Raw genomic sequence first — 26,757 nt, forward strand, 5'->3', positions numbered from 1 at the left:
CCTGTTAGTTAGTATCAATTTAATTAGTTTTCATTATACTGCTGTAGAATTGTGAAGTAGTTTTGTTTATAAACTGCTCAAATTTATGCCATGGGAAACTATAAATGTAAGTTGTAGAACATCTTTTTAGAGACAGTATATTTCCCCTGTAACCTTTGTTATATTTAGGTATATTTAGTTTAAGAAAGACCAAATTACATTTATATCTGTAGTCTACAGATAAGATGATTAATATGACTTAATAGGGACAGGATAAATGTTCATCAGTGAGAAATGCACAAGTATTTCTCTGAAATAGAATAAAAGGCACTTTACAAGAGATTCATAATAATAATTTAATGAAGTTGTGCAAATTTCAAGTAAGCTTTATAACTTCTATGGAATATAAACCCTTGTCTTCTGGGTGGTTTATTCTCTGTAAATGTTTTAGACTTCCTTCAATCTTGTTCAATTCTGAGTAAAAACGTACCTAAAAAGTAAAAGTAAAGATTTAGTCAACAAGTAAACCTGCATTTTAATGTATTATTCTTCATTTATTTATTTTATTTATTTATTACATTTATATCCCGCCCTTCTCCCCGAAGGGACTCAGGGCGGTGAACAGCCGAGAATTAAAATAACATACAATATAAAAGTTAAAATAATTAAAAATAAATTAAATTAACGGCCGCCCCAATTTAAAGCCCCTAGCAATACAATTAAAAAACTAACCCATAAAACCTATTCAGGCCAGGCCGGCTTGCTGAAATAAAAACGTCTTCAGGGCCTTATGGAAAGTGCGGAGATCCGGAATCAGCCGTATTCCGGGAGATAGCTTGTTCCAGAGGGCGGGTGCTCCCACAGAGAAGGCTCTCCCCCTGGGGGCCGCCAGCCAACATTGCTTGACCGACGGCACCCTGAGGCGGCCCTCTCTGTGAGAGCATATTGGCCGGTGGGAGGTTAACGGTAGCAGAAGGCAGTCTCGTAGATACCCTGGCCCTAAGCCATGGAGCGCTTTAAAGGTGAGAACCAACACCTTGAAGCGCACCCGGAAGACCACCGGGAGCCAGTGCAGCTCGCGCAGGAGAGGTGTTATATGGGAGCGCCATGTTGTTCCCGTGATCACCCGCGCGGCCGCATTCTTGACCAGCTGGAGCCTCCGGGTGCTCCTCAAGGGGAGCCCCATGTAGAGAGCGTTAGCGTAGTCCAGGTGAGAAGTGACGAGAGCATGAGTGACTGTGCATAAGGAATCCCGACTCAGAAAGGGGCGCAACTGACGTATCAGGCGAACCTGATAAAAAGCCCCCCTGGCCACAGCCGTCATATGCTCTTCTAAAGACAGCAGTGTGTCCAGGAGGACGCCCAAGTTGCGAGCCCCCTCTGTGGGGGTCAATGACTCGCCCCCAATAGCCAGCGATGGCACCAGCTGGCTATATCGGGATGCCGGCATCCACAGCCACTCGGTCTTGGAAGGGTTGAGTCAAAGCCTGTTCCTCCCCATCCAGACCTGCACGGCCTCCAGACACTGGGACATCACTTCAAGGGCATCGTTGGGGTGGTTTGGGGTGGAGATGTACAGCTGTCATCAGCGTACAGATGGCATCGCACCCCAAATCCACGGATGATCTCACCCAGCGGCTTCACATAAATGTTGAACAGGAGTGGCGAGAGGACCGACCCCTGTGGCACCCCACAAACAAGGCGCCTGGAGGACGACTTCTGCCCCCCTGCCAACACAGACTGCGACCAGTCGGAGAGTTAGGAGGAGAATCACCGCAACACGGTGCCTCCCACCCCCAATCCCTTCAGCCGGTGCAGCATGATATCATGGTCGATGGTATCAAAAGCCGCTGAGGACCAGAACAGAGGAGCAACCCCTGTCCCGAACCCTCCAGAGATCATCAACCAACGCGACCAATGCCGTTTCCGTGCTGTACCTAGGCCTGAAGCCGGACTGGCACAGGTCTAGATAGACGGTTTCATCCAGGTACTGCGGGAGCTGTTGCGCAACCACACTCTCAACAACCTTCGCAATAAAGCAAAGGTTGGAGACAGGACAGTAGTTAGCCATAACAGCCAGATCCAGAGAAGGCTTCTTAAGGAGGGGCCTCACCACCGCCTCTTTCAAAGCAGGCGGCAGGAAACCGTCCCCCAAAGAAGCATTTATAATCCTCTGGAGCCAGCCTCGCGTAACCTCCTGGGTAGCCAGTACCAGCCAGGAGGGACACGGGTCCAATAAACATGTGGTTGCGTTTAACCTCCCCAGAATCCTGTCCATGTCCTCAGGAGTCACAGGATCGAACTCGTCCCAGATAACATTCTCAAGACCCATCTTAGCCACCCTGCCGGAATCTACCCAGTCAGAATCCAAGCCTTCCCGAATCTGAGTGATTTTATCGTGCAGATACTGTCCTCAGCCTGCCCTTGCAAGGGGTCCTCCCGTGCTCCCTGATGTAGGAGGGAGCGGGTCATTCTAAACAAGGCAGCTGGGCGATTATCTGCCGATGCAATAAGAGCGGAAAAGTAATCACACTTTGCCGCTTTTATCGCCACTAAATAGGTCTTAATATGAGACTTAATTAGTGTTCGATCGGATTCGGAGCGACTGGCCCTCCAACCACTCTCTAGGCGTCTTTTCCGGCATTTCATCCCCCTCAGCTCCTCGGGGAACTAAGGAGCTGGGCAGGTGCGACACTGGGTCAGAGGCCGCAAAGGCACGACATGATCCAAAGCCCCGGCAGCCATCCTATTCCAGGCGGCCACCAGATCTTCAGTTGAGTCGTGAGCCAAAGCCTTAGGAAATGGCCCAAGCTCCCTCTGGAATCTCTCCGGATCCATCAGGCGCCTGGGGCGGAACCACCTAATCGGTTCCACCTCCCTGCGATGGGGTGCAGTGGTCAGAAAGTCCAGCCTCAGGAGAGAATGATCAGACCATGACGGGCTCAATAGCTATATCCCCTATATCCTGGCCATTCAACCACTGACCAGAGACAAAAACCAGGTCCAGAGTGTGTCCTCCCGTGTGAGTAGGGCCATGAGAAGCATGTAATAACTGTGTACGAAGAATGAGTAAGACAGCAGAGATTTATGTTTTTTGTAGGAGTGGGAAGATATCTAGTATCACTATTGTCTACAATAACTATGATCAATTTCTGCTTGTGATTATGATATTAACATGGAGGAAAACTTACTTGGGCTCTAACAAACTTGTGTAGCTTTGAAAGCAACCCTCTTGCTTCTGGCAGCATAACAACAACTGTGAAGTGAGCATCTAGTAGGAGGCACAACCAGTCCATAATCTGAAAATAAAGTCAAAATACACAAACACAATCACCATGAATGAACATTTTAGTATTTAGCCATTAAAATGCAAGCCAGCCCGCTACCTATACAGAATTTTGTTGCGTACCTACTTACAGTTCAGCCTTTTAATTTCAGTATTGAAACTAAACATTTTGAAGAAGGCAGCATAATTATTACTTTTATTTGTTTGCAATCATGGTACATCTGTGAAGAATTTACCAAATTAGATGTTTCTATAATTTTAATCCCAGGCAAGAGTGCCCTTCATTCCCATCAGCACGAATACATTTCTACCACAATTTCCAATGCCTTTTCCCCCATGAAATATAGAAACATTACAGGCTTCCCATCAATGCAATGTCACTCATAATCACAGCTAACTGATCAGTTCATTGCCACACACTTAACTAGAAAATTTTTGCTATGCATTAATTTTTAATATAGGAAGTACAATTTGGGCTACTGAAAACTAGTTTAAAGGGACATCACATTACAGGATGTTCCCAGCACATGTGGTAAATAAAATAAAAACAAACAAAAGCATTATAGATGAAGTTCTAATGCAATCACTACAGTCATCAAGGTGCTTATATTGCCACTCGTGAGCTAACAAGCAAGTCTAGATTTTCTGTATTAATGGTTTCTTCACTTTTTCACTTAACAATACATTGGAACCAAATTTAGCCATCCCGTATTAGATTCATTAGAATAAACAGGCCAAATCTGAATTTACCTGTCTTGAATTTTGTAATAGGTGGCAAACAGATTCAATTAATCATTTTCTTATACTTATAGTCTATTATTCCAGTGAGAGCTGGAAGAATTAACTCATTTTTCCAGAGACATTAAATCTGAGTATGCTGCTCTAAAAAGATTTCTTTGGGCATATTTAAGAATAACTCGATAGTTTTTGTAGGAAAAATTCTCTATACCTGTTGTATGGTCAGGTGAAATATTCCAGGGAAGTGTGTGGAAGACTCTTTACTACATTGCACATATAAGTACTGAAGATACTGGAGGAATAACTAAAAAGAAAACAATAAAATTAGATGTCACTGAATACAACTGTATATGCAAAGAACCCTTCAGTCCTATAAAAAAGAATGACTTGTTTTATTTGGTCGTGTAACTGAGACACCCCATATATCAATAAGCAAAATAAATATTTTCCAAACAAAGACCGACAGCAGAGTTCCCCAATCTTTCCAGTTTTGCAGTCCGGCCCAGGGGGATGAGGGGGGGGGGGGGAGATAGTTTGTGCATCATTTATATTGACACAATTGAAATTTAACAGACATTCATAAGTAAGAGGCATCTCTTCTGCAAGAAGAGAATACAGATAGTTCTCAGCTTACAATAGTTCATTTAGTGACCATTTTTTACACTTACAATTGTGTATCTTAATATATTTTGTATTTTAACATTAAACTATCGGATATAAAAGGGACAACTTCAGTGATGTCATAATAAAGTGTAAAATTAATTTGACACAGTTACTGAATTCTGAAGGCACAAACCAATACTTACTATGACTTCCTTTGCAGAGAGGTCTTTCAAATGAGGTAAAAGAAATGTTTCACTGTAAGCTGAACAAATAATTGTATTTCTGCATAAGGTAGAGATACCTGAGTCAAGGATCTACTTCTATTCAAATTTGTGTCGTATTTTATCCCCCCATTTTTTAAAAAGCAGTACTTTTAAAACTAAAATATTTTTTAAAAAATTAACAAGTTAAAGCAGCCTTTGTTTGTCAAACAAAGAACTGAGTGATCCAAATTACAGAACAAGAATCAAAACCTGGGCACTTTGCAAATTAAGGCTGCTGGTCGTAGCAACAATTCTACTAAGTCTTTCAATCTACCAGAAAGAGAAAAAAATGTGACCAGTAGTTTACCTACATAGATTAGAAAGGGTTAACAGTGATTATGCATGTTGATATTTCTATGCATACATCATGAACACCAACATCAATTTTTCAATGAAGATTTAGCAGAACCAAATAGCAGTATTGCTACTTCTTGATTCAAGAGATAATAATTCCTTTCTGCAGGCAGTTTAATGTAGAGAGATAAAGTTGGGACTGAGGATCATGAGTTAAAAATAAACATATATTGAGCAGTGGTTTCTCAAAGAAGGAATGCAATTAAGGAATGCAAAGACTTGTTTGGTCTTTATCTTTGCAATCAGATATTGTAGTAGTGCAGCAGAGAACAGTACATGTAATCCTTTACTTTTCAGAGGAATTATAAGATTTACTTCTCACTGTATCCAATTGATTCTAGGACAATAGTGGGATACTTGTGACTCTACAGGTAATTTCCAAAACATATCATTCCTGAGTAGTCACATTGCCTAAGGTGTGGCTCAAGCGAAATTGTTAATATTCTAGTGTGGTGTGCTAGCAAAAAGTCTAATCTTATGGCACTTTCTTGAAAAATAGCCACAAGACAAATGAGGTTAGCCATTAAGACATTTTCAGACTTTAGTAAATAAATCTCATACGCAACTTTGCTTCAGCTGCATACATATTTTGTAACAATACTGGTAAAATTTGTTAAGGATATGATAAACAATCTAAATACAATCCATATCAAAGTCTACTCTCACATATTATTTAGGTCAATCAATTAGTTCGATTAAAAACAATCTACATTGATCGGTGTTTCAATGTTTTATTCAGATTTTAAAAAAAATCTTAATATATTTTTTAGACATAGCTATTCCAACAAATGTTATTTTATGCAGTGGTTTCCCAAATGTATACTTTTATGTAAATTTTGGAGCAGAGAGTGAAAGAAGTTGCTAGAATCTGTTCACTGCTTTTTGGTGCATTGCTACATTTTGCTTCCAATTAATACTTTTTTTTTTACATCCCCATTGTATACCACAATCAATTCAGAGGCCAAAGACTATATCTGAGGGTTATCATTTTCAATTCAGATTATTCTGAATAAGAGGAATAATAGTTTCTTTTAATCATTCACATCAAAAATATATTCCAAAGGATACAGTAATGTTGCTTTGTGTGGCCCAACTGGACATGTTTCACTTAGTTCTATGTCTTGGGATTTCTGTATTGTCTGCATATCACAGCTATCTTCCTCTATAAGTTCAAAAGTGCAGCCATTCTGTACAACTTTAGACAGTTCATCCATTTTGTTGTTTTCAACAGTATGAACATGATCTGGTACAAAATCTGAATTTATATTCATTTTTTCAAGGTGGTCATCACCAATGCTACAAAGAAACAAAATGTCCAGAGATACTCAAATTTGTTTAAAATGTTATTTAAAACTAATATTGAAGTTGAAACCATAATAAATCTAAGATAGACTGTTTGCTGTTAAAATAGAAGAACATAGGGGAAAAAATTGTTTTTGGCAGGCAAAATTGATAGGGATAATAGTACATCAAGGATGCTAAAAGCCATTATTGGTTAATTGCTTGAAGATGAATTTTTCCCAATCTGAATCAGTTAAAAGAAAAAAGAATCCACAATCTGGATTTTATAAAAGGGGAATTATTTAGGTTTGTGCAGTATTAAGCAGACCTGAATAAATAAGCTTGTAAAATGAAGAGTTATCCAAAGAAAGAGAGATGATTTATAGTAGCTGTCATTTCTTCAGATTGTCCACATGCAGATCTAAGACTAGTGCCATCTTTTCAAAGCCTTTTTATAAACACAAATTAAACTGGGGAAAACCCCACTATTTCAAAACGAACTTTTGCAAGAACTATTAATAAATTTAAATATAAACAGAAGTATGTATATTTACCTCAGAAAAATCTTCAGGCAAGTACAAATAACTGCTTCAGGGATATCAGGAAATTGTTGCAGACAGAGTTGCAAGAGATGTATATCTGTTTTCTCCACTGCAATTGCCATCAGTTCTGGACACATGCTGGAAGATAAAATAGTGAAGTTCTCAATATATTTAACATTATTATGATTGATTGCACAGTCAGCCACATGTTTAGACTGGATTTGGCATTTGTGTCACCACTGAGTCCCTATTACTACTATTATTTTATCCTGCCCTTGTTTATCTATAAAACTCAAAATGACATACATATTTAATACTTCTGGCTTCCTATTTCCCTCACAATAATAACCCTGTGAGGTGGGTTGGGGTTGAGAGATAGCGACAGGTCCAAAGTTACCCAGCTGGAGGCCTAGAACTCAATCTCCTGGTTTTTAAGCCAGCATCTTACGCACAACACCAAAGTAGCACTCTACTGTGTTAGTGTTTTATTATTTTTTCTGTACATATTTCCATACACCTTTTAAAAGTTTCTGGTTTATAACATAACCAATTCCCAAGAGCTATTGCTATAAAAATGTGAAGTAGGCTGTTAGAAAAGATTAAATATTTATTACCTATAAGAGAGGCCTTGTGTTTGAATCAGTTGTACCAAGCATCTGCGAGGATAGAATGAAGATTCTGCTTTACATCTGTTCACAAGAGCAGATACTATATATCCGATTGATGCTTGAAAGACTGTCACCGGAGTGCTAGACAAAAATGCCAATAGTTTTTCTTCTACAGTATTCTGAGAAGCACCCTAAAAAAAGAAATATTTTACTTATTGGTTCCAACTTAATTATTTTCTTCTTTGCTAATTAAAATTATTAACTACTGGACTAGTTGCCCACCATGGTTATTGTTAAAAGTTTGGTCCATTAATTCTTCATGAGACCAAATCTGTAAAGAGAAACGTTTTTAAATATTTACATGTATCATAGATTAAGAAATATTTTATCTCTGGCTCTATTTTTGCAGTTTACAGAACACCTTTTTTTAAAAAGAATCACACTGACCAGATTTATTAATCACACTTAAAAATGCTAATTAATATAATCATGATATTCATCTTTAATTTGCTTTGCTGATACTTAAAGGAGAATTGCAAATTAACTACTCATTTAGGTACATACAGTATTTCACTACGCATTCGTACATAGAGAAAATGCCACTCAAGATTGCCACATCACCCTTTGTTTTCAATAGGGAGTGTTCATAATTACCTTAATAATGTTAAGAAGCTGTTCCACTGTCAGGGTCCCTTCTTGAGCATTCTTTCTTGATCTCAACTGCAATATTTGACAAAGAAATTAAGATTCTCTGAAACAAGTAGATAATATTCCTTCAAAACTAGGAATCAAGATTATGTCTTCAATGAGATCTCCATTCTAACATTTCATTTATTCATTTATTATGAAGGTACCATCTGGGTAAGAAAGACATTATCAGATGAAAAAAATCATGTGACCCAGGCTGTCAGCCTTCCAAGTAATGCATCCAAAGAAAACAGAACTCCAAGGCAAATGAGCTCCTCAAAGAACAGTTTATTGGCTACATCATATTGGCACAACTGGTGAAAGCCGACTCTGACATTTTCCACGGTTTTCACCTGATTAAAAGTAAAAGTTTCCCCTTTCTTCCCAAGTCACTGGTCAGCTGTCAATCCAAGTGCTGGCCGGTCGCTTAGTTACTTGCTCCTCCTCTGGCCAGCCACCTGTGAGAATGTCCTTAGTTCCCACAGGAAAACTTTATTGTTTTGGCTAAAAAATCCCATCTAACTATTTCTTTCCCTCCCACTGTTGTGTGGCAACCCTGAAGCCTCCAAGATGGCTTCAGCCAGGCTCACTTCAGGGTTGATACAGGCATTCTTAACACATATGTCAGCAGTGATTTTACCCACTACAAATGTAACAAATACATTTAAAAGTGTCTTTTCTATACCACAAAAACTCACGCTCCAGAATGGATCCAAAACAAACCGTGTAATAGGAAGAAATATGTTAGATTATGCTGAAATCGTTAATAGAACAGGGTGTGGTTTGGATGCCTCTGTTTCATCAAACCAAAATTAGGCCCTGAGAAGTGCAGAGCAAGTCATGCACGAGTTGAGGAAGTGAGGTGCTGGGGTGTGGTGCCAATGCAGGAAGGCCAGGGAAAGAGGGTGCGAGTGCATGAGAAAGCAGAGAGGCTTAGAAAGGATGTGTTTGTTTGTGTGTGTGAATGAAGGGGAAAGGAGGGTGCTCTGTGTATGTGAGCGAAGGAGGAAAGGAGGGTGTTATGTGTACAAAGACAGACTGGGGAGGGGGAAATTTACCTGAGTGACATATAACCTCACCCTCCGGCTTCCCAAATGACTTGGCTAGTGGGAAACTGGCCGGAAAGATTGCAAATGGCAATTTTATGATAACAGAACACTTAAATGAGAGCTGGTTGGCAGTTATGTAACTGTGGAGGCCCTGCAACAGCGGGAACTTTGAGGACCAATCATAAATCCCTCGTTAAGTACTGTCATAACTCTAAACAGTTGCTGACAATTGGTCATAATTTGGGGACTACCTATATGAGTTTAAGTGCTGCCTTAGGAATAAAGCTACCTAGGTGACTTAGGGATAGTCTCTCTCTCTCAGCCCTAGGGAGATGGCCATAGCAAACCACTTCCGAAAATCATGCTAAGAAAATAATGTACATGAACTATAAAATGAGTCAAAATCACAAAAAACCAAAATATCCCTCCCCTCACAACTTCCTAGTTAGGATTAGACCAGTAAATGTTGCTTACTGGATTGTTTGGGGGAGGCGAGTTAGAATCTGAAGAAATCTTCAACATTATGTGAATATTATGTATTATTATACTATAATCAATCAATCAATCAATCAATCAATCAACATCTGCCTACCCTAGGTCCTTGAGAAGGACTTGATAGGTGGATAAAAATACCAAATTCAATATGAACATCTGGCTGACTGTGATGAACTAAATAATAAATATTACAGAAATAGGATAACTGTGGCAAAAGCAGTAGTAATAGGTGCCTTGGGTGCAATCCCAAAAGAACACCATTGGCACTGGCAAATTCATCATCCATCAATTGCCACAAGCAGCTTTACTAGGAACAGCTTACATCCTGCAGTGATGTATCCGTAACATCATCAAACATCCATACCTGCTTATCCCAGATCCTTGGGAAGGACTCACTAGGCCAGAGTTCTGCAACCTTAAACACTCAAAGAGCCATCTGGACCCGTTTCCCACAGAAAAGAAAACACCAGGAGCCACAAAACCCTTCCCGTGCCTGACTATTTCTTGAGCGGCCACAAAACTAGCATATGTAGTTGAATTAAACGTTCTGTTTTCTTCTGAAACTTAACTTTTCTTGGATTTATCCATGGTTGGTCTACCGGGGGTTGAAAAGCTCAATAAATCGCATGCCGGCGGGTGTTGCACATTGGCGGTTGTGACTCATATTCTGAGTAACAGGGAGCCACAGCAGAGGGATGAAAGAGCCACATGCGGCTCCAGAGCCGCAGGTTGCTGACCCCTGCACTAGGCAGACAAAAATGCCAAATCTAATCTGACCATCTGGCTGACGGTATGACGAACCATATTAAAATGATATTATAAGATTATGAATCTTATGTGAATATCTCAACTCAGTTAATACATTTTATGTTTTGAAAAAAGAAATGGTGCTCTGAGAATCAAGGCTAGAAAGCCTGGGTTAGCAGCCACATTAGAGACTTGTGTGAGAGCTGATGGCAACTGCTTGAGAGGTGCATTCAGAGAGAACAGCGTTTCCACTTGTTCAAAGATGATCCAGCTATTTCTTTCTACTGATGGGAGCCCCTTAGTGACCCCATCTAGAACTGCCATCTGCTGATCGGTTCCAAAATGACACCTTTTACTGGCATTAAAGAAGGGGAAAATAAACTTCCATCAAAGTTTATGGAAGGCTTTTCCTAAAAACGTGCTAGGTCCCCTCCCCCCACTGTCAGAATCATATGATGAATGGAGGTTGAAAAAAAGGCAAGAAAAGGCTCAAGAAATACTTAGATGAGCCAAAAGCCTTATCACATAACAACAATAATAAAACAGTGCGTTGGAATATCTTCAAGAAATATAATTGGCTTGCAAGCAAGAATTGGTGGGACCACAAAATAGAGAAAGTAATAGAAAATGAAGAGGCTAAAGTGCCCTGAGACCTTAGAATTCAAACAGACTGGCACCTGCTGCGTAACACCTCAGACTTAACAACTGTCGGTAAGAAAGACAAAAAAGTCTAGATAGTAGAAGTGACAGCACAGCAGAAGAGAAAAAACTAGAGAATCACAAAATACAGAACTTGCAAACAGACTACGGCAAAAGAAAATGAAGATAATACTTATAGTGGGTTTGCCTCGGGTGCAATTCCAAACATCTGGAGCACCACTTGCACAAGATCAGCTTTGACAAAATCACCATCAGTAAATTGCAAAAGGTAGTTTACTTGGAACAGCTTACATCAATGCAATGAAACTTTTAACATCAACCCAACAACATCTGCCCATCCCAGATCCTTAGAAAGGACTCAATAGACGAGCTCCAATTTAAACAGCTAGCTAATTATGCAACCAACCATAACAATGTCATATGTTCCTTAGTTTACCTGGTAGTTGTCACATGCCTCTCCTATAACAATACAAATGCACATATAACACACACTCATGCTCTAGGTTGGAAATAAATAGCCTCAGAAACAATGCTATGAGATATAATTCACTGGTTAATTGCATTCCATTTTCTACTGTATATATTTTTAAAATGTTGAAATACATGTTAATATAAAGGCAAATGATATATACATGCACAAATTTTGAACCTTTTACATGCTAGTATACTCAACATATGCAAGATAAAATCAAGGGCACATTTCTAGAGAAAGAAGTTGCATTTAGGTAAGAGAAAGAGAGTGCTCTGCTCTCATCAGTTTTGTATCTCAGAATACCACAGGGGAGAAAAACCCAACTCAAGATTTTTCTTTTCTTCCATTTTCAAGCTAATTCTCCATAATCACCACCCCAAGCAACAGTTAGCCATGCCTGAACGCTCATGTTCCTTAATATTGATAAAAACACACAGATGAAAATATGCTAGCTCACTTAATTCCATTAACATTTATGCTTTCCTGTCCATCCATAAGGTGACACACTGGCCCTTTGGGGAAAACACAATTACATCATCCACCACTGTTCACACAAATCTGGACAATTAACAAAAACAGTTGAGAATTTTTAGGGTTAAACATATGGCTACTAATTGTGGATTCCACTATGCAGTATCAACTACAATCCAGTGATTAATAAAATAGTATTAAGGTAGTACTATAAAATATTTTGGCCTGAAAATATAGAGTTAATGAGTATCTACATTATACAATAGAACCTCTGATCATGAATGCTTTTGACCACGACCAAATCGGGTTCCGACCAAAAAATTCACAATTTTTTTTTTTTGCAGCTGATTTCCCCTTCCGGGCCATGTTTTTTGTAAACGCCAAATTTCCAAAATTAGGTTTGGGTCATGACCAAATCTGGTTGTAATCAAAGTTATGAAACAAATTATGGTCGTGACCAGAGGTTCTACTGTACCAAGAAGTTAATTATCTGGTTTAGCCTGCATGGAAATCTATTAAGATTTGCCTGGTCATAAATTTTCACATCAAGTTTAGGGAGCATAGATGATTAATTTTGTTTCAAGTCATCTAAAGAAAAGCCTTTCAGAAACCAAAATAGTTGAAGAAAAGCAATTTCATATTGCCATATTTCTTTAGTATTAATTCAACCATTCAATTTAGGGGTCACACAACTTCATGAGAACCTTGCTATTACTCAGATCAATCAGGATATTAATAATCTATACCGTGCTGAATATGTATTATATAAGAAATTATATTATACACATAGGAAATTTAAAATAATCACATCAAAATAAACATACCGGCCTCTTAGGTTCATCTTTAGCAGCTTTATCAGGTTCGGCACAGATTATGCCATCTTCCTGAAGCCTATTCCAATCAACAAGCATAGATTTCATTTCTGGAAAAGTATAATTTTATTTTAAAGGATGCAAAATATTTCTTGTTATGTTCCCCCCCACCCCCCAAGTTCCTGACAATTTTTTCATCTTCTGACTAAAAAGTGTATAAGAAAATGTACATTTTGATCATATGTTTCAAAAAGATTTTATTTAGGATCCTGTGATGACAAAATTTCTGTCATCCAGGTCTAAAGAGCCTGCATTTTGTCATTCAGAAAACATCTAATTAGATATTCTTTCACTTTATAGAGCATTACCTGGATTATTTCATTGGATTCTTTCCCTTGATTTCTTAATAGAAATAATACTATAATAAGAAGAAGTAGACCTTGGTCCTAAAAACTAAACATGCAATTTTCTTCAGGCTTCTGTGTGTCCTTTAAAAAAAGATGTGGGTGCTTTTAAAAAGGTGATGCACTCCCACATATTCTAGAATACCTCTTCTTAAACATTTTAAAAGCTTGCCCAGTCCTTTGTTTTTTTTTAATGTTGGCCTCCCACATAAATCAAAGTCCTGCATGAACTTCCTCATATTTGCCTGTACTCTTCTTCCACAGTGCAAATTTCTCCTCCCCTTTAAGTTGTAAGCTGGTCAGTAGCTCCCTTTCCTTATCATTTAAAGAACGATAAACACAGATGAACTTCAATCATTAAGAAACCGTTTTATTGGGGCATTTTAAAATCAATTCAGAACTTTCAATTAATTGACCAATAAATATTACAGTTGGTTATACTTAAGAAATAAGCAGGAAGAGAATTGTCACCAGCTTTATTAATTGCATTCTTAGAACTTGGAGGAAGTCATTACAGCTTTTGTACTAAAAAGCTTGAGAACTATGCCTTCTAATTCCCCACCTTTTTATGACCCTGTAATCCCTTTTATCGGGGTGAAGTCAGGGAGACTAAATGGAGCTGAGGTTTACGGGCCTATGAGGATTTGCAGCAGATATTTTTTCAAATATTTTTTTGTTGTACCCAAAGGAACATTTGTTGCTATCAAGGATTAAACTCTCAAACCTTCCGAGTGGGAGGCGAGTGTCTTCATCTCTAGGCCACCACACTACTTAACTATGCCTTCTACTAATAAACAAAGCATAATATAAATTCTTTTGATTTTAACTGTTTTTAACATGTAATTTTCCAAAAGCACTCTAATATATTTATAATATATTTAATATAGAATAATGCTGACTCTGCAAATTACTCAGAGGGTGCTATACATAAGTGCTACTGCTATTACTATAATTGAAAAACATTGCAGTCAAGTTCCTACCAGAAATATATGTATCCTTGCTTTTTCCAACTGCAGCAGCCAAAGAGGATGTTTCACACTTGTATAGGATTACTTCTAATTCTCTGCCGTGTATTATGAATAGTTTATCATTGTAAGCCCAACACTGAAATAAACAAATACACGTAGTTTTTATATATTAGGTTAGAATATATTAGGCAGAAATAGTTAGTAAACATACACACTTTCAACTTTTATCTTTTTTATTATAATTCAAATGGTGCTTTTGGGTTGGAAAGAGTAATTAATGATTAATTTTTCAGAAGAAATTAAATAACAAAATGCTACCTCCTTTATATTTTATACACTAGAAAAGGAACCCATCTAGCCCTGGTGTTTTGCCACTTGCCAATTTTAACATTATTTGTTTAATCTCTACTGCGGATAGAGGAGCAAATAAAAATGTTTTTTGTGTATCATCTAAATGCGTTAACTTAATTTTATTTTAAAAGGGTTCTATTCAGAAAGGATTTACATTGGAGCTATGTTTGTTTGTTTAGTGCATGCCATCATACGTGGATGGAGCTATGTTAGCCAGGAGAGAGGGAACGCTATCTGCAACTCAATCTCTTCATTATTACCTGGTCTCTTATTAATGTAGAAGTATTTTACTCTATTGAAACTGGGATTTAAGGCTTCAATTGTCCTAATGACAGGATCCTGGATATACAGTATCAATAAAAGACTTAGGAGGAAGATGCCCACTTTCCTTGTTTCTGAGGGTTAGATATGCTCCTTTTAATTTTTTTAGTACTGAACAAAAATATTTTCCTTTTTGATGCCAGATTTCATTCTTCCAACAATTTGCAGATATGTCAGCCATGGTACATACCAGCCTTTGGCGAGTAATTTTTACTGTGTCTTTGATTTATTCATAGAGTCTGAGTGGACCATATTTGGATATGCAATTTACACTTTTCTTACTGTAATTATTTCCAACATGAAAAGCATTTAGGTGAGAAGCTAATGGTGATATTTTTGGACTTACTATTTTCCTTATAGAGTTGCATACTTTTATCAATCTTTATCTTATAATCTACCCTTTTAGGTTTTTATCCTGTTTTGTGTTGGAAAACTGCCAGCAAAACTGGATGGAGGAGTCAAGCAGGGACCCAGCTTGGAATCTTTGCACAGTTGCAAATGGCATAAGTTTGATCTCCCATAAGATCCATGAAGCCTTATTTGGTCCTTCCCAGGGGAAATTCTTGTAATTTAGATAGAGAACAATAACATTACTTATTATAGTTCTTTATGGGCGGCTCTGGTTGCTTGTACCTGACATTACTGTTCCTGTACCAGAAACATCTATGGAACACATTAGTTAGGCCAGCTCCTTCCAATATTGGTGTTCTGCTGTTCTGGGATTTTATTCTACAAAACCTTTTGGCTAATATTATATAGTAGCTGTTCTTATCACTTTCCAAAATATCTGTAGATACTAATAAAGTAAGCTTTATTATAACCTATCCACAAATAATTTTGGAATGTAATACATTCATCGTTGTAGATTTCTGATAAACTCTGCTTACTTGACTTAAAAACATTCATCTTATTATTGCCTTCATGGTGCCCCATTTTATGGTCAACAATAATAAAGCTGCCTTTTTTTTGGGGGGGGGGGATTGCCCACATTCTGGAGCAAAACATTTTATTTGCAATTATATAGCAAATTAGAATTAAATAAATTGGATTTTGACATTCAAATTAAAGCCCAAAATTATTGAAGCAAATAAGTAAAATAGGCTTTTTGTTACTTGATGCATAATACTCCAAATATCAATAAACTATACAGATAGTCCTTAATTTATAAACTGTTTGTTTAATGATGATTCGAAGTTAGAATGGCCACAATTGAGCCCAGAATTTATATGGCTAAGCGAGAAAAGTGAGTTTTGCCCCATTTTACGACTTTTCTCACATTTGTTAAGTGAGTAACTGCAATTCTTAAATGAGTAACACGGTGGTTAAGTGAATCTGACTTCCCCATTGACTCTGCTTGTCAGAAGTTTGCAAAGGAGGATCACATGACTCCGGGACACTGCAACTGTCATAAATGTGAGTCAGATGTCAAGCATCCGAATGTAAATCACGTGACCATGTGGCTGCTGCACAGTCAGAAGTGTAAAAAATATTTCAACTGACTTCTAGAACGAAATTCTGCTAGCTAAATTTTTGTGTAAATCCTGATTGAGTCTCATCTGTTTTTTATATATTAGACCGGGGGAGGGGGAGGGCAATGTTACACTTTTTTATTATCAAACTTTCCTTTAATTAAAATAAGTCCTGTCTATCTTCTTGAATATTTTTCTACTATAAAATCTGTATTGGTTTTAAATAAAATGGTTACCCTTTTTGACTTGCTAGGCCCTCCTACCAAAAATAATCTGTTCAAAATCTTATCTGAGGTATATGATTCCTGTAAAAAGACCGCTGGTTGAGTTCCCTTCTCCATCTTAATCCCCAAGGCACATAGATTGTATGTGAATAGTTTTAACAGATCTAATTTAAGAGCATTAAATTATGCTGTACAAAACCCAGCTCCTTGCTTTTCCGTTCACATTGTCCTTATATTAATTTTAATTTATTTTTAATTATTTTTTTAATGTTTTCCTCCACCACCCATGTCTTTCTTCAATGGCAAGTGTCTCAGCCATCCTTGACTCATCCAAGGCTTAATTCTTTGTCTGTTCAGGGAATTACCCTTCATAGACATCCTTTTATTGCTCATTTTGCCGATTAGTTGGATATTAGTCAAAGAAAACCAGCAAAAATAATCTGAAAAGCTGAGTTGGGAGAAGAACAATTCGCTCAGCACGCCACCTTCTCTGAGGCTTGGTCTAACCCCTGTCAAATTTCACTTTATAAAATAGTGAAATTCACTGCTTTGTTTCATTACGTAACAGCTTTATTCACATGGGATACAAAACCTTTATCAAGCTGTATTTCATTTTGAATGGAATGCTGATGATAGCACTCTCTAAAAAAAGATGAAGCCAGAGCAAAGTGAAAGCTGATTTATTTTCAATTGTTACTGAATTAAATATATTTAATGTGCTAATTCCCCATGTATTAAACTATTTCCCTCATCAATCAAATTAAAAATTGTATTTTGTTAAAACATTTGAAAGGTCACAGCTATGATTTTGTGACCCACATGAAACATGAAGTTTCTGACAGTACAACCCTTAGCAAAACTAATGTATAATGCATTTCCCTCTCTCTTCTGGGTGACTGGATGGCTTTAGAAGCATTGTTGTGGATTAACACACTTTGAGTTTTATATATATAACATCTGATTTAGTGCAGCAAACGGATACAAATTTTTTCTAAGTGAGCCAAATTTAAATGTTTTATAAACCAGTGCATTCAAAGTCAAAACTTAATAACAATTCTGAATCCAAATGACAAAGAAAATAGAATGCAGAAATAAGTGCTTCCAAATATACGGATGTAAACTGTTTCAATTCCTCCCCATGAAACACTACTACAGGGCATTGCATGCCAAAACAACTAGATACAGAGAGTTTTTTTTCCCCTTAAGTCATCACTCTACTGAACACCTAATTCCCATAGTACTGTCTTATGTATATTTACCCATGCAATATGGCTGTACTACTATTATCCTTCTCATCTTTTCTACTATCTTCTCTTATTGGAATCATTTTTATTATTATTACTTTGTTGTACACTGAGAGCTTCTGCGCTGGAGTTAAATTCTTTCTGTGACTAACCATACTTAGCCAATAAAGTATGCTATGCTGTTCTATTCTCTATTAGTAAGATAAGAAAAGGGAACACCTAGGCTTGAGATTCACTTATGCTAATGGCGTAATATATTCATCGACAAAAGGGAAAAAATTTAAAGCACTGACTAAAACCATTTCTTCTTCTATTATGACCGAATTGCTATAGATATGTTAAAATCAAGTAACTGGTCTCAGCTTACTTGTCCTGTTGTTCCTTGTGGCAAATCTTTTGATGCTTCCAGAGTTTGAAACTTAGTATTCCATATTGAAAAGCAGTCTACCAAGAGGAAGGACAAAATTTATCAAACTGTGTGTGATTTATATATGCATAGTTCTCATTTATAAAATGTCACTTGGAAACTAATTAAAAGTATTCTGGCAATAAACTGTGTCCCCAAAGTAATTAACACATCAGATCATTCTTGTTGAATGGTATTAATAATCAAGTGTCTCATTTCAATAGGGCAGAAGCGGCCAATCAATTTCCCAAGAGGCCACATGAGAAACTGAGATTGGTGTGGATGGCTGATGCCCTGTCCCCCCACCACAGATGCTGCATTACCATCCCTGCTGCTGCTGCCACTATGCCCCCTCCCTGGTGTGGGTGACTCGGACTGTCCACAGGCCAGATGTGACCCGTGGGCTGTAAAACGCCCAAGTCTACACTTACGTTTTCTGAGTTATCAGATCAAAATAATCTGTGTCTCTTTTTCTATCAGTTTATAGAATCTTTTCTGACTTCCCTCATTGTTGATGATTATCAGTAAGTTCCAATCAGTTTCCATTATTTTTTAATTCTACATTTTATGTTGCAAACAATGTATAGTAACTTGAGGTCCTTCCTGTTAATGCTTTTCCAAATGTCTCTTGGATGTTTTCCTTTTGTTTTGATCCAATTGTTAAACTAAGTTATTTTAGTCCAATTGCTCAATGGTTTACCTTTGACATTACTTTCTGAGGAATCCAGGCATCCTGTTACAGCAATATGGTCTTTATCAAGAATCACAATTGAAGTTCCTTTAAGAATACTTCCACCCACACTGAGTCTGAGTAGAATCGATTTTGGTAAAATCTGTGTTTCTGCTGTTTTACTCTCTTGTAGCGGCACCAGAATCTTATACACACAGCCATTGGAATCTGTGTACAAAATCAAGTCACATCTTGATTTACAATAATAAATATGAAAACTAGAATTGACAGTTAATACAGATCAATGAACTTCGTCCACTGATATAGCCATCCCTTTTCTTCCCTCTGCTATGAGTAACCTACAGTATGTAGTTCATGTATACACACAAACACAAGCCTAAACTAAGAAATTATAATAAAATAATTAAAAATAATGTAAGTATGCCACTTGCCAGATTACTTCCAAGAGCTGAAGAAAATTTATTTCCTTGCCATGAACTATGATGTGTTCATTCTTGCTTGACATATGGGAATTTTGTTGGTGTAATTTGTAAACCATAGTTTATGTTTAATGTTATGTGTGAACCAGACCATTATGACTTCTCCAAAGGCCCAAGACTTCTAAAACAATGTTTAGCATCATGTGTAAATATAATCATAGTGTCCAGAACTAAATGCATTTTATATGCTTATGTGACTGTAAAAGAAAATAAGACCATTTGTAACTACTGACCAATGAAGCAGAAAGCATACTATTTACAAAGCACACACTCAGGTTTTTTTTCCCCGGTATATAAAGTAACATTGTCTATGGTATATTAAACTGGGGCTCTGCTTTAAAATTAAATAGAATTGGAAAATACAGTTATACTTACATAAACAAAACAGTGTGATAACTTTATTTTTCAAATATGCCGCAAAACTCAGTGGAGTAGATGACCCAACTCCTTGTTCAAATTTAAATTTCCGAAGGGTGTATGGATTGCAATGCTGCACATATATGAAGTAATCCCCATCCTGAAAAATAATAATATCTCAATAAAATATCACAAAAGCAAGATAGTAATAGTTTACATCACAGTTACCAGTTCAGTTCAGTTACCCAAAGTAACTGAAACCCTAATTAAATAACAGAAATGACAATCCAATATGAAACACATGCCAATATAGTCATTGTGAAAAAAGCAGTGTCAAAGGAAGGCAGTCTAAACAATGTATAGGTAGTCCTTGACTAATGACTATAATTGGGATTGGAACTTCCACTGCTAAGCAAAGTAATTGTTAAATAAGTCATGCCTGATCCTATTATCTTTTTTTTGCCACAGTTAAGGGAATCACCATGGTAGTTAAGCAACCATGTGACCAAATCTGCCCCCCCCCCGGCATCGACTTTGTCGGAAGCCAGCTGGGGAGTTTACAAATAGTGATCATGTGACTGCAGATAACTGCAATGGTTGTTAAATGACCAACTGGTTGTAAGTCACTTTTTTTCAGTATCATCATAATTCTGAATGATTGCCAAACAAATGGACATAAGTCAAGCACTGGCTGCAGAGTTTCTTTTATCTTTGTATCTGTAAGAATCAGGAAGATGAACCAAACAGAAAAACTATCCTCTTTCACCCAAGGCAAGGCCTGGTTCATAAACATTGTATTTTAGCAGAAGAATTTCTTAAAAATTCAATTTGGAAATTATGGTGCTCAATTACTGAAATTAAAATAGCTTTTCTACATTTGAAGACTGCTTCACTATATTGTTTAAAAATATTCTATTAATTATCTAGTGCACACAAATATTTTCAGAGATCAGTTGATCAGATCCATAACACTAACATTGAATTTTTTTAAAATAAAGAGAAACACTTGATTTTTATAGATCATCTGAACATTTGATCAAATCTTTAGTCCTCATAAAACTGCCAAGAGTCATATGACTGCAGTAGGATATAAATGCAATAAAAATAAAGAAATAAAACAAAGTTCTCAAATAAGTCTCTGGTGTTTAAAGTGCTAATTAATACTATTCAGCCTTCAGAAAGTCAGTATCTATCGATACTGAGAAATAGAGCTGAACATTTTTATACCAATGTCCAAGGATGGGAACTCTGTCACAACACTTACTGCACTGATATAAATGAAAGACACATCAACAATAAAACAATGCAAAGATGCATCAACAATTCATCAAGAGTCCCTCGGGAGTTGGGCAGCATAAAAAGGCGACTAATAAATAAATAAATAAGAATGGAACATATAGCTATTATCTTACCAGAAACAGCAGCCTTGCCACATTCAGAAAGTATCTATCATTTGGCTACTTTACAACTACCTAAGATATAACACTCACCTGTTCAGTAATAAATATAAGAACACTCTTTTCAACTCCAATTAAAGCATTGCTCCACCTAAAAATAAAATACATGGTTATTGCTATAGGGGAAAATGCAATCAAATAAAATATCGGATATTATTGCAGCTACCTAGCATTGTGTGTTATGGATTGGGGTAAAGATAAGGTAATATCATGGAGATGTAGCAGAAAGAAGAGGGAATCTTCTGTGATTAGTTCAAGTGAAGAAAGAATCTCAATTCTTTCATTTGAGGGATTCAAAATGATGAAATACCAGGATCACAACTTAAATTTTGAATTTTAAAACTACTACAGGGAATGGCACTCACCTAATAACTTCGTTGGAAATAATGTTTTCGACTTCTTGTTTTGGATCAGCTAGCAAAGCATCCAAATTTTTAACAGCTCCACCCTTGAACAGGACTAAGGGCTCAGTGTGTGGTAATGAATGTATCCGATATACATCTGATGACAGCTGCAAGATAATTTTAAAAAATGAAATGAGACATATACTCATATATACATATGGCAACAAATGAAATATTTGTCAAAATAAATATTTATTCTAAATGATAATTTTTATTCCTCCAGCTTCAATAACCTTATGTTCCTAATGAGCAGGGGAATAAGTTTCATTCCAATTCTCTAGATAAGTGAACCTACACAAGATTCATGTCACTGGCTATTCATTCACTTCTCCAAAATGGAAATATTTTCTTGTTTCAGCAAAACAAATCTGATTATGATTTGAAAGAAAGAAAGAAAGAATCTTCACTGGCAAAAGGATTCTACTCAATTGAGCTGATCCACTTCTTTATTTCTGGAGATAATCTGGTCTTTTGGTCCCTGTTTTGATCAAGGACATCCCACTGTGATGTGTAAAAGAGTAGTGTCTTATGGTCATGGACCAGCATAGGGAGGAAGAGGAGAAGAAAAATTGACATTTTTACTGATTCCAGATAACTCTGCAATTCTCTACACAATTCTGCATAATCTGAGCAGCCTTTCTCCACAGCAGGTTTTGAACTGAAGGAAAAATATAACTAAATAATAATCATTGCAAGCATAAAATCCACAACTTCCTTCAAGAGAATCTTTTGTTGAATTCAGGGTTCAGCTGCACGAAATAATTACTTTAAAATATATTATCAGTACTTACTGTGGCTTTAAAAACTTGATCCAAGTCAGTATCATCTTCTTTCCAGATCTGTAAAACCTTTTAAAATTTACAGAATTACCATTTTAGAAAGATCACAATAAAGTGTTTGCTAAGTATTCCTCTTGAAGCTTGGAGAAAATCAAATACTTTTGAGATATATTTAAGATGATCAATCTTACAGTATTTGGTTTTAATGGCACACAAAAGTACTTGGCTGAAGTACTGAAATATATCTGCATATACTCTGGTAAAAATAAAGGAGTCCCTGTGGATGTTACCCTGCCAGTCATTGCCAACTATAGAGGGCGGTGCTCATTTCCGTTTCAAGGCCATTGAGCCAGAGTTGCCTGCAGTCATTTCTGCAGTCACATGGCCAGAATGACATCACGAAGCACTGTTACCTTCCCACCAAAGGGGTACCTATTTATCTACTCACATTTGCATGCTTTCTAACTGCTAGGTCAGCAGGAGCTGGGATGAGGATGGAAGCTCACCCCATTGCATGGTGCTTGGGTCTCAAACCTGGGCTGCTGGTTTTACAGCCGACAAGTCCAGTGTCTTTAACCACTGAGCCACCACGCTGCCTATATATTCTGGAGCAGCATCCAATACATACATCAATTAGATGCATGAAAGACAGGGAAAGAGATAAGGATGCAGTTTTGCTTTTCCTTCTTGTACTGACTTCCTGGGCAAGAGAACTTATTCCTATTAACGTTTTGTTTCTTATCTAGGATTTCAACTTCACTTTACTAAGGAATAAAAGATCAACTTAATGGAAACATAGACAACACATTTAGCATTCCTACAGTATGCAATGTCACAACATATTTATTTACATAGGCATTTCCCTTTCCTCCTTCCCTAGAAAGAGAAAATGGAAACAAACTTTAACTAAAACCTAGCATTAACTTCTAATAAGGTTCAATAAAACACTGAGAAAATTGGTACACGCCCGTAATCATATGGATTAGATATCATACCTTGTCATCATGAACAAGAATGAATTCTTCTGTTTGACTGTTCCATATGGCTGGACATGAAATTGTTTGCCCTTGTTTGACTGACCAGCAACCCAGTGGTTTTTGATCAGATACCTTGGAAAAAAGAAAGTTCCAAATAAAATGGGCTGCTCAGTAATTAATCAGTAATTAAGGAAATCAGAATAAAATATCACGATTCTGAGTTCAAGTACATGATTTGATGCCACTAGGAAAAAAAAATCCTTTAAGCATTCTTTGAAACATTTAATAAACATGAAATATGGATTAATTTTTAAATCATAAGATATATTATTTTACATAATATCTGGACCCAACTGTGTTCAAAATTGGTATTTCAAAATTATTCAATTCAGATACATAATACTAACTTTCATTTTACTTTTTAATTCCTTATACAATTGTTAAATCTATTTAAGAGCTGTATCTCTTAAGGATATCAATTTGTAGGTATCTTGGATACTTTTAGTATCCAGGCTAGACTGTTTGGTTAGTACATGTCCAGTCGCATACATTGACAACTTTAGTTTTCATGAATGTAAGCAGTGTAAGTCCCAAAATATGAACTTCGGTAAATCCCACTATCTAAAATTATTTGAATTATATTTGATAAGTGGTTTTCTTTACATTACAGTCTTTGCCTGTGTATTTTATTTTATACATTTCAATACATTTTTCTGACAAGGGACACTACTCTTAAAAAGGGCCCATTGCATGAATTTCTGGTCTAATTGAAGAAAACAATGTTTCAAGAAGCAGATTAAAGATTATTCATTTCATTTCATTTATTTGATTTGTGTACCGCCCTACTCCCGAAGGACTCAGGGCGGTGAACAGCCAAACAATAAAATAACATAGATACAAAAAATTTAAAAAACCAGATAAAAAAAAGAAAGCAAAGGCCATACAGGTACTCCTCAATTTACAACCACAATTGAGCCCCAAATTTCAATTTCTAAGGAAGACAATTAAGTGAATTTTGCCCCATTTTACAATTTTTCTCATCACAACTGTTAAGTGAATCATGGCAGTTGTTAAATTAGTAAAGTTGTTAAACAAATCTGGCTTCCCCGTTGACTTTGCTTGTCAGGAGGTAATGATGATCACCCTGGGACACTGCAACCATCATAAATACATTGCCAGGTGCTAAGTGTCCAAATTTTGATCATTTGAAGCTGCAAAGCCTTATAATATTAGTCAAAAACAATGCTAAAATGTCCTTTAAAACTTTTAAAAATTAGAATAAATGGTATGCATGTGTGTGCCTGTATGCAGGATACAAGTAGTTCTCAACTTACGATCACAATTGAGCCCAGAATTTATGTTGCTAAGTGAGAAACTTGTTAAGTGAGTTTTGCCCCATTTTACGACTTTCCTTTTCTTTGTTAAGTGAATCACTGCCGTTGTTAAATCAGTAACACGGTTGTGAAATGAATCTGGCTTTCGCATTGACTTTGCTTGTCAGAAGATCGCAAAAGAGGATCACATGACATGGCAACCGTCATAAATATGAACCAGTTATGAAGCATCCGAATGTAAATCATGTGACTACGGTGATGCTGCAATGGTCATAAGTCACTTTTGTCAGTGCTGTGGTAACTTTGAATGGCCACTAAATGAACTGTTGTAAATTGAGGACTACTTGTAGTGGGAATGGGACAACTTGCCACAGGCAATTCACCATGGCCAACTCGCCATGGTCAACTCACCACAGCCAACTCGCCCGTGGGACAACTGGCTGTGGGACAATTTAACAATTCTATTTAATGATTTAAAATAATTTTATATAAATTTATATATTAAATAAAAATTTATATTATAAATATAAATATTTACATTATATTTATATATTAAAATTATTTTAATATATAAATAATATATAAATTTATATTATAAATATAAATATTTACATTATATTTATATATTAAAAATTATTTTAATGTTTCTCATTCACATTTCATTCTGTCCTTCCTTTTGCATCCTTTCTTTAATGATTCTATTCCACCATTTCTTTGATATTAGTGGAACTCTTGTCCTGAGGCAAGATGGCCATGGCCAGTTGTCTTGCAGCGAGTTGCCCATGGCAAGTTGACTGTGGCGAGTTAGCCATGGTGAGTTGGCCGTGGCGAATTGTCATAGACCCCCCAACCTGCGCCTTCCACAAGGCCAGGACTTCGGTGCCCAGAATCCCCCAGTCCAACAGAAGTGGCTGCAAGTTGTCATTTCACGTGGGTTAAAGAGGCACCCGGAGAAATCTTCAAAGCAGAGAGGAGAAATACCCTCTACGTGGTGAGGTGATAAGTACAGATTTAAAAGGGTCGCCACAGATTCGGTTTCGGGTACTCCATGGACACCAAACCCGCATCGCCCCTGCCGGGGTCGTCACATCACTGGGACTCTGCACGAGGCTGCGCACTAAGAGCCCGGGCTCCCTTAGCCGCGTTAAAAGGGGCGCAGACGCCGCATCCGGGCCGCAAAGAGACACCGAAAATCCTCTCCCTCTGCTGCTGCTGCTGCAGCCTGTGGAATCGCCGGGATTTTCGCGCCCCGCTCGCCCATTTCAGCAGCCCTTATGAGACCCCGTCTTTACCTCGCCGCAGAGCCCCAGGACCGCGGGCATCGGCCCTCTCGCCTAGCTCCAGTGGTCTTGCCTTTACCTTATACAGCGTCACCGTCCGACCTCGATCCGTGACCAGCACCCGGTCCTCGTCCGGCGGCTCCAGTCCCAGCGGCGCCTGAGGGGGAGTCCCGGGCAAGCTGCACAACGTGAACCATTCTCGGAAAGCCGCCATCTTGCAAAGCGCGCGAGAACTTGCAGGTCAAGCATCGCGAGAGGGAAGACCGCAATGCGCCTGCGTTACGATTCTCTCCCCCCCCCCCCCGCCCTCTCTCTCTCTCTCTCTCTCTCTCCCCCCCTCCTCTCCAATGCGCCGTACTCCCAGCGGTACGCAAGCGCGGTTGTGCCTTCTGCGGTGCAGGAAACCCTGCAGCGCTCCCTGTTGGAAAGCGAACGCGACGCAAGCGTTATAGAGTACATGGGCCAGATAGGTCTAGGGAGCTTTAACGTTGGATGGAGGTTAGTGCCTGGGATTGCTTTACTTCTTTCGGAGAGAGACGTATTGACCTGCCTATTCCTATAACCC

The 26,757-nt window shown here is 37.6% G+C and overlaps 1 protein-coding gene across 1 annotated transcript; it reads right to left on the reverse strand.

Moving 5' to 3' along the window:
- Positions 1–321: 321 nt before the first annotated feature.
- Positions 322–26,501, reverse strand: NOL11 (nucleolar protein 11). Its single transcript, XM_034412636.3, has 18 exons — positions 26,272–26,501; positions 23,597–23,710; positions 22,614–22,670; positions 21,784–21,929; positions 21,452–21,509; positions 19,980–20,121; positions 19,135–19,332; positions 18,396–18,472; positions 14,432–14,555; positions 13,060–13,157; positions 8,309–8,374; positions 7,661–7,845; positions 7,059–7,184; positions 6,292–6,519; positions 4,810–4,888; positions 4,215–4,307; positions 3,171–3,278; positions 322–469 (listed from the first exon to the last, which is right to left on the reverse strand). Exons 1-18 carry the CDS (start codon positions 26,404–26,406, stop codon positions 356–358), a joined length of 2,148 nt encoding a protein of 715 aa, XP_034268527.2. The 5' UTR covers positions 26,407–26,501; the 3' UTR covers positions 322–355.
- Between the last annotated feature and the right edge of the window lie 256 nt (positions 26,502–26,757).

This window comes from Pantherophis guttatus, chromosome 2 (assembly GCF_059756535.1).
Source record: "Pantherophis guttatus breed Tessera chromosome 2, ASM5975653v1, whole genome shotgun sequence".
In the NCBI taxonomy this organism is placed as follows: domain Eukaryota; kingdom Metazoa; phylum Chordata; class Lepidosauria; order Squamata; family Colubridae; genus Pantherophis; species Pantherophis guttatus.